General features: G+C 37.7%; 1 protein-coding gene across 1 annotated transcript; it reads left to right on the forward strand.

Annotated features, from left to right (window-relative positions):
- The first annotated feature begins 1,097 nt into the window (after positions 1–1,097).
- Positions 1,098–7,859, forward strand: gdf7 (growth differentiation factor 7). Its single transcript, XM_046855414.1, has 2 exons — positions 1,098–1,436; positions 3,880–7,859. The coding sequence occupies exons 1-2, from the start codon at positions 1,193–1,195 to the stop codon at positions 4,857–4,859; spliced, it is 1,224 nt and encodes a 407-aa protein (XP_046711370.1). The 5' UTR covers positions 1,098–1,192; the 3' UTR covers positions 4,860–7,859.
- The last annotated feature ends 1,579 nt before the right edge of the window (positions 7,860–9,438 follow it).

Here is a 9,438-nt window from a genome sequence, read left to right on the forward strand (position 1 = left end):
ACATTTTGCAGTGACATGCCATCCTATACCACATAGTGGGACCATAATTCATTTTTTCCAACAGGACAATGACCCAAAACACAAAACAAAATAAAGTTATAATAATAAAAATAAAGTAAAAACACTGAAGGAAATTCCAAACTTTTGGCTAGTACTGTATACATTCATGTTGCTCAAGTGTTTTATTTTAATAAACAAAAGCAGAGGTTCTAATTTAATGTGAACAGTAATATTTTGCCGCTTTATTGAACCCTGGGTGTACATTAGATCCTAAACTTTTAAACTGTATTTCTTTTTTCATTTAAAGTGATTTACAAACATAATAATTTTTGATGATACTTATGATTGTAAGATCTGGTTTCTTTTTTTTTAATAATTTGATTTTATCCATTGGTAATGTCCCATCGCTAATTAAAGCTCCAAATTGTAATTCCAGATAATACCAGTAGAAGGAGCCCTTACACAATAGTGAATATTGCCGAGCGGGTACATCGTTTGCGTTCCTCAACGTGATGTGACAAAAATATTAGACTATTGTTCAAGATCATTCATGAGCTGAAAAGCTGTTCTTTTCTATAATTGGTTTATCCCTAAATAGAGCACATCTGTTCTTCGTGTATTGCTAACATATTTGCCAGTAAGCCCGTGATAGCTGTCAGTTACTCTAATCATGTGTCTGATAGTCAATTGTACATTGTTTCCTGGGTGAAAAAAAAAAACATTGTACCTTTATAGTGTATTATTGACACATGAAAGTGCATACAGTAAATACCTAAAGTGATCATGATTGTAATCAGGTTATTTACCTTACATCAGTTAAATGTATAGTTTCTATACATGTCCAGGGGAAAGACACTTGTAATGCTATAAAAGACCTGTACAGTGTAAAAGAAAGGGACAAGTGATGTAGTATTTTTCTTAGTGCACCTTTCAACATGACTTGAAGCTTCAGAAATGAATGATTTATTAGAAAAGAATCACTGGAAAATACGAACGACAAAGTTTCTGTGCGAGTTTTACTTTGTTTCGCCTGTAGGGGGCGCCGGCGGCGTTTAGCGCAACAGGCGTTTCCTCATAACTCCACATTGAGCCCGAATCGAGCTATTAAGTCAATTTAAAGACCGAAAGGGGGAGTTCCTCGTCTCACCACTACCCGTCAGGTTCCCCTGCTGCGGGCCAGAGAGTGCTGAAAATGAGCGGCAGAAAGAGTGGCGCTCCCTGGTTGTGGCTCGCCGTGTGCATCGGGAGCGCGCTCGAGGCCGCGGCGCAGGGCTCGCGCGCGGCGTTGCGGAACGGCTCGGCTGCACTGGTGCCGGACTACATGCTCAACCTGTACAGAACGCAGTCGCAGCTCGAGCGCGCGAGCGGCCACGGGAGCGCGTTGCGCGCGAGAAGACGCGCCAACACGGTCACCAGTTTCATGGACCAGAGTGGAGGTGAGGCGGGGACGCACATCACTTAGCGCTAAAAAGCATGCAAGTACAAGTTAGATCAATTTTTTCCTGAATGATAAACTACTCTTTTCCAATTTCTAAAAACTATATCATATAGTATATACATCAACAAACATAAACGAATGCATTCTCAAGGCAGACTTCTCTCTCTTGCACTGGCATTCCAGATGTTTTCAAATTGGGCAAAATGTTTTGGTTTTTATGCAATCTCTTAAATCTTTTCCTAGTGTCTTTGCATTGTATACTACAGCTGCTGGGCTGGTCTTTGTTGTTAGTGCACTTGTCACTTTTATTTTTTTTACATTTTGCCCAATTCGATAAATTGAGTGTCAATAAATTATAATTATTGCACACAAAATCTCTGAAAGTAAGGATGCAATTGCAATTTATCATTTTTTTCTTATACTTATCTCTCTCTGTTTATTTATTTTTAGATTTGTAAGCAATATATCATGCAACTGGTTTCTACGTTTTTTGTTTGTTTTTGTTATTTTTTTTACATTTTTTATTTTATATCCCTAAGCAAATAGTTAACAGTTTTAGATTTTGCTCATGTTTCCGTGTTCGAAATAAATGATTTTGAATAACACCTTATATTGTGGCCCTTAATGTGTCTAACCTCCACCATCTGTGATAAATAAAGTTCACTGGCGTGTTGAGCCGAATGCTCGGAAAGAGCGTGCGATCCGTGGCCAGGTGTTGCTGATAAAGACAGAAACGCTTAATTCAAAACGCATGGCCCAATACACATTATCGAGTATGATAGTGACTTTACAAAAGACCGCCCGGTTCGGTGGGTCATTTCCACGCCTAAGAAAACAAAGTAAACTGTATGGGCTGGAACACCAGCCTCGGTGCAATGACTGGAGCAATAAGAAGTTCAAAACAAAGTGCAATACAGAGTCCATCCTGTAAAATGTTACATAATTGCTATAATAAATACGAATGCCAGTGCTGATTAAATAAAGCCCCCAAAACTACACTGATTACAACACAAGCTAGAAATTTAACACACTTCATATAATGATCTTATACAAAAGTCTATTCAAATATTTTAAAGTATATTTTAGGCAGTCCTCTTGTTTAGAAATAATTGGAAAATTCAATTATAAAATCACATTGCATACATCATACACTGACATAATTTACCTCTATGACCCCTTGGTCTCTGAGGCCCAAAAAATCTTAAGAGGAAAATTGGCATGTGGACCAAAATAAAAATGGGAGTCCTTTCTTTTAGATTATGTGATTGTTTTGCCTGGCAAGCAAATATTGCCTCTACAATAGGATGCTTTGCCCCTGGACCTTGTTGTTTGGGCTCATCTTGTATTCTCATAACCTTTTTCTGAGTGTGAGAACCAAGTCTGAGAGGAAGCTTATTCTGGATGCCTGTGTCCTCTTTACTCCTCTTGAGGACCACAGGCCAAGCCCAGGTTGTGTGGCTGCTCACAGCAGATGCTTAACTGTTTGCAATTACTTGCTTTTCTTAGTTCTGTCTCGTGATATGCAGTCAACACGATATAGCCAGATCTGGCCTTGGGTTCTCGTGCTACCCACTCATATTAGAAGAATCCCCTTCATGTTTTAACCATGAAACTGTGGTCTGCGTCTCAGGTTGCACAGTGTTCTGGCTTCTACGGTTGAGTTAGATGTCAAGACGTCAACATTGAAACTTGTTTTACTTCCTGGATCTGGTCCCTCTTAGGAAAGCTCTTGCCTGCATTGCTTCAGTCACGGATGGCATAGTCGACATGGGCTTACAATAGATCTCTTTGCAAAACATCTTAATAAGAAAAATAGCATAGAACTAAGATCATCGCGAGATGTTCAAACGAAAATCGCAGTTAGGCTTTTTCCAGAGGTTATAAATGAGCCAAACACTTAGATACTTTCAGGCAACTGTGTCCAGGTGATTTCTAGCAAGAATGGTGGTCAGAGGTGTTCAAACCAAATGGCTGACATCTAACGGTGTCCCCAGGCCACCTTCTGTCCCAGCCTTTTTTGAGGAACAGAAGGGGAGAGAAGGGCCTTGCTGGAGACCTTTTAGTGTGTCCCAGCAAGCCTTTCTCATATTCAATCTTGCCAAGGACCAAGGCAGCTTGACAGGTCACCTGAACACTCTCCACCTGGCCTTGGTTGGTGTTGTGTGCCTTGCATTTGGAGAATCTATTCCCAGCCCCTGAATGCTAATCTCTTTGAAGAGAAGAGCTGACAGTGTCAGTATGGCATTTTCAGCTATTTGGTAGACTGCTTACAACGGGCCAAGGAATGTGAGATTTCTACCCCAGACAGATGGCTCCTGTAAGCACTGCTCAAGTTAAATTAACATTGACCCATTATTGAAATTCCTCCCAGGCAGTACATATTTGAATGTCTAAGACTGAACTGCTCATCTTTTTGTTGTTGATTTCTTGTGTACTTACAGATGAGCCATCAGCTGAAACCCACCAACAGTACATATTTGACCTTTCAGGTCTCTCAAGGACAGAAGAACTAGTGGATTCTGAGCTGCGGGTGTTGCGGAAGCTGCCGCCTGACTTGGAGAAATTACGATCCTTTGCAGGAAACCTGTACCACCTACTTCTTTACAGCTGTTCCTCTCAGAGTTCATCAGGCAAGCCTCTACTGCTTACTTCTAGGACAGTCAACATTCTGGATACCACCTCTACCACTTGGGATGTGTTTAACATTGAGACAACTCTGAAAGCCCACCAAAGGGTGCACAGGAAAACTCAAGACAGCAGATACGTATGTTTTAGAATAGCTGTTATTTCAGACTTAATGAATGAGGTTGTCTCCCCTTCTTTATTTGGTTTGGGTTCAGAGGGGCTGCAGAGGAATGAGAAAGCTTTGCTTGTAGTCTTTTCTCGCACACGTAGGAAAGAGAATCTGTTCAGAGAGATCCGCGAGAAGATGAAAGCCATGCACATGTTTGAGTGGAACTCTGAGGGTCATGGTAGACCCAGACGACGCCAGAAGAGGAGGACTGCCTTAGCAGGCCGCTCTGGCGGAGCAGGGACAGCGGGTGGAGGGGGAGCCATTGGGGGAGTTGGAACGGGCGGAGGGGTCAAAGGAGGCGGCAGGCGGAAAACCCGCTGTAGTCGCAAACCGCTCCATGTTAACTTTAAAGAGCTGGGATGGGATGATTGGATCATTGCACCTCTGGACTATGATGCATACCACTGCGAAGGTGCATGTGACTTCCCGTTGCGCTCGCACCTCGAACCCACGAACCACGCCATCATCCAGACACTCATGAACTCCATGGATCCAGAGTCAACCCCACCCAGCTGCTGTGTTCCTTCTAAGCTCAGCCCTATCAGCATTCTGTACATTGACGCTGGAAATAATGTGGTGTACAAGCAGTATGAGGATATGGTGGTGGAGAGCTGTGGCTGCAGGTAGCAGCATGAAACTGGGCTGGAGTACAGCCCTTGATTTGAAACCGACAAGGGAGCCCCAATGCAGCACTACCAGCCTCACAGAAATGTGCATTAGTGCCAAAATATTTTTAGCATGGATAAAAGTGTGCACATGCATGTGATGGAGTGGACTTGAGAGGTTATGCTAACGGGTATTTTGAACAGTGTCTCTCAAATGGGCAGAAAACCCAATGGGTAAAAATGCAGCCCTTTTTGCAAGATACTAAATTTTCTAACGAAACAAACACCTCCTTGGTCAGGAATAAAGTAAGACGAGAAATTCCAGAAATAACACTGCATCCTGATAACATAAATGGAATGATAGAGCACTCAAGTATGCTCACAGTGACTGAGAAAATGTTGAACTGTTCTAAATTTCCCAAATCTGTCAGAGATTCCATGCAAGTCTAAGAGTAAAAGTGCTTTGCCTGACAGTCAGCATAAGCTGAAGAAATCTTTCAAAAGATTTTTTTAATAGAAGGTTTTAAAATATAAAGATGAGAAAGAAAAAAGTAACCTTAATCAATGGCAGCAGTGCTTGGAGGTTTTGACTCTTTCTGTAAGGTGTGTGTTATTCCAGTTGGAGCTTGGGTTGTTTTTATAATCAAGAGACTCATTGAGTGATTCATTGTGTATGACAGCTCTGAATTTTATATCAAGGTAACCCACACACAGCTGATGCTCCCAAGAGGCGAAATCTCACTTCCTTTTCTCAGAATAACAGACAGTGTTTGACTGGCCCACAAAAGGAAACTCACAAACCATACATTGCTAAGAATTTCAGTCATTATTTGTTTCACTCAAAAGGCTAATCATTTCACATTGTTTAAGACTAGATACAATAAATGTGTTATTCATGATATCCACATGTGTAAGAGGTAAATGACTTCACTGAATCCCAGAACCTGGGAAAGACGTTAGAGAGCCAAAGGGAGCATGATTCTTGGCGTTGTGCACTTCTGTATGACAACCCTCTTGTCAGGTCAAAATGCATGTGTAGGTCGGTTTGCTTTTCTTTGTCTCTGCTGTCCTTATATTCATTTTTATTTTAGAATAAACATCCTCATCATGTACATTCTCCTGAATGCAGCCTCACATTGTACACCTACTAAGAGACATCAGTGTTAACTAGGGGAGTCATGGCAGGTGATTCAAAAATCTAAATTTCATACTCCCTCTTGTATAATACAGTCTTTTTTTATTAATATACACACTAGAATATAGTGATGCATAAAAAAGATTAAAACCGCATAAACTGCAGTTTTTTATTATAAATATATAGGCAGAAAAGCTATAAGCATTAATCAACTTATAGGATAAGCATAACACAGAAAGATCACTCCTGCTTGGGTTCTGCCATCATTTATTTGAGTAAAGGCAATTTATTTAGTAAAAAACAGTTTGCAGTTTGCCAGAGTATTGTAATGATAATGAAAGCATTGTGAGCCTTATATACTTGTCTGAGTATATATGAACAACCTCAAACTTGCCATTTAATTTTAAAAGTCTTAAAAAAATTGACATTAGAATTTTCTCCTAAATGCACATATGTTTAAGATTCAAGAGTTTATTGTCATATGTACATTAAACAATCTGTTACTCCATACAATCAAATTCTTAGGCTGTAGATCATCCAAGCAGCCGATGGCATAATTTAAGGGCATAAGGAATACAGACAATTGCACAAGACATGCATTACAAAAGTTATGATGGTAATAATAATATACACCTGCATTTACATATTCTCTTTTAAAAATAGACTACAGCTGTATGCTGCTTACTAAGTTAAATACAGACTACAGTACAAGTACAGAAACCTTAACGAAATAATTCAATAAACAAACAAATAAAACAAAAATAAATAAAAGAACAACATTAGTAATATTAATAATAATTTTCACATGAAATGATCGTCATGAAGCAATAGTACAAATATACAACTGAATGTTTAGAGCTGTAAAACTGGTTCACTGTGTGTGCCTCTGTGTGTAATGTAACTGTACATTACAGTTTTGTTTATCAAGTGCACTTTTTTCACAGCAATCAAACATCATCGTTCAATTTCCTTTTACCACAGTATATCAGCCTATGACAAACTGAACCTTGTTCTTAGTTATATCTGAAAGTTAGGATAAGATAAATGATAAGATAGGATTGAATTAAAATTAGCATTGGACTTATGCGTTTTCCATGTAAACAGAGTTAAACACGGGGCTGTCCCGAAGTTTTCCTGGTACAATGTGCATGCTGACTTATTTCAGGAGCAAACTCAAAGCTGCAGGAGTTATATATTTTTGTGCATTTAACTTAAAAAAGCCTGTAGAGACATTTTGAGGAGTAGGTATTTCAGGCCGGCCAAGTGCTTTCAGACACTGAATGTAAATCCTACAGCATTGCTATGCTTTGACTGAGGGCTTTGGCAGCCTTGCTGTATACATCAACATTAGACAATGTTCACGTCGTAAGGATTGGACATCTGTTTTATTTTACCATCCTGTGTTTCTAGTGTGTTGGGTTTAAAATATGAGATGGAAAGAATAAAACAGTGTTTATACTAATTTGAAAATACTAGCATTAATTTGATGCATTTATCATGTCCTCTCGAGTCCCTGCATATTTGTGAGCTGTAACGAAATGTGTAATGCAAATGATCGTTATACAATACTGAACAGAACTGCAGTGTATGTCCTTTTGACTGACTACAAATATCTTAAATGAAGAAACCATATTGGAGTATTGTCATTGCACTATGTGCGAGATTTTGTGTAACATAAAAGGGATTGTACATAATTAAGCTATAAATTATCTGTAAACTGCTATGCATTTTTTATCTTTTGGAAATATTGTTTAGTATATATATATACATATAAATATCAATCCAACCCCAAAAATTAAGCACATATTGTAGCCTTTTCCTGTCTTTCACCTTTTTGTTACTATGCCATTTCTGTACAGACAACTATTAAAGCAAAGAGTTTATTAATACAGGAACTATTTTGCCATCTTATTTTGCCAGACATTCAAATAAAAGTAAACTCTTAATAAATGTGTGTCCCACCTTTGGTTAAAGCAGGATTATTTATTTGTGTTTTTTATTTTATTTTAAAGAATATTTCAGGTGATTTAGATTTCTAAAGGCAGAGAGGGAAAGATTATTGTCTAGTGTGGGCAGGGAAGTCATAATGCATTATGTAAAGCTGTACACTCAGACTACTTTAATGCCTGTGTGTGTATGTGGGTGTGTGTATGTGGGTGTGTGTATGTGGTCCACATTAGAAGTTGTATTAAATTTGTTGACTTCATGGCTTTCCACAGAGTCCATGCCCTTTAGTAAGTTGTGACGCAATAGCACATTTGTCTTGGGATGTTTTCTTAAAAAAATAGTGAAAGAGACATCTCTAGTTTACACCAGCTGTTATTTTTGGAATAACTCTGTGTAACTGGAGAATATTTGAGTATTGATGTGCTGCAATTATATATATATATATATATATATATATATATATATATATATATATATATATATATATAAATAAAAGATATATAAATATATAAATAATTTAATATAAAATATAAAATATAAAAATAATTTAGTCTACTGCTGATGAAAGGTAAAATATATAAAGGTAACTAGTATATAGTATATAAGATTTGAAGATACTGTATATAACTGTTCATATGAAGCATATGTTTTGGTAATAATTATGTTTCTAGAGGGTTTCACTTTTTTGTACAAGATATATAGGTCATTTGTGACATTATATAAACTAAATAGAATATATTAAAAAAATTTGAAATTTGTATAGTAATGCTTTGATACAACATTAACTGCTTAATAAAAGGAAGAAATGAGAATTGAGAATTTTATTCTCTGAAAAAGAGAATATGAATTTTAATATAATGTATACATTTTTTGCTCATTTAGCCACAAGAGTATTAGTAAAGTCAGGTACTGATGTAGGGTGAGGGGGTCTGGGGTGCAGTCAGCATTCCAATTCATCCCAGGAGTGTTCAACTGAGTTAAGGTCAGAGCTCTACAGCAGGCCACTTAAGATCTTCCACTTCAACCCATGTAAACCATATCTTAATGGAGATTGCTTTGTGCACAGGAGCATTATCATGCTCAAACAGGTTGGGTCTCTTAGCTCAAGTGAAGTGAATATTCAATGCAAGAAAGTCAAAAGACATCCTGCACAGTTGTGTGCCTCTGTTTGAAGAACCACATGTGGCTGGAAAAGTCAGGTGTGCCAATACTTTTGTAAAAAAAATCGTAAATTGTAAATAAAAATCGTAATTTCAATGAAAACATGTAAATCAGACTCCCTTACAAAAAAAGATTACATTTAAATTTTCATTACACTTTTAAGGTTTTCATTTGATTTGCACATATTACCTGAAAACATCTCTAAAACATATGAATCATTTCTTATAAAAGAAAACTATTACACTGCAAAAACACTTATAGATCAAGGTTTATTAGATAATGCTTTACTGGTACAAAAACTGAAAGAGGGGACAAAGAGTAACTACTACTATGTCAAAACAAGACCTAACAAATGCCA

Source organism: Silurus meridionalis, chromosome 8 (assembly GCF_014805685.1).
Source record: "Silurus meridionalis isolate SWU-2019-XX chromosome 8, ASM1480568v1, whole genome shotgun sequence".
Taxonomy (NCBI): Eukaryota; Metazoa; Chordata; class Actinopteri; order Siluriformes; family Siluridae; genus Silurus; species Silurus meridionalis.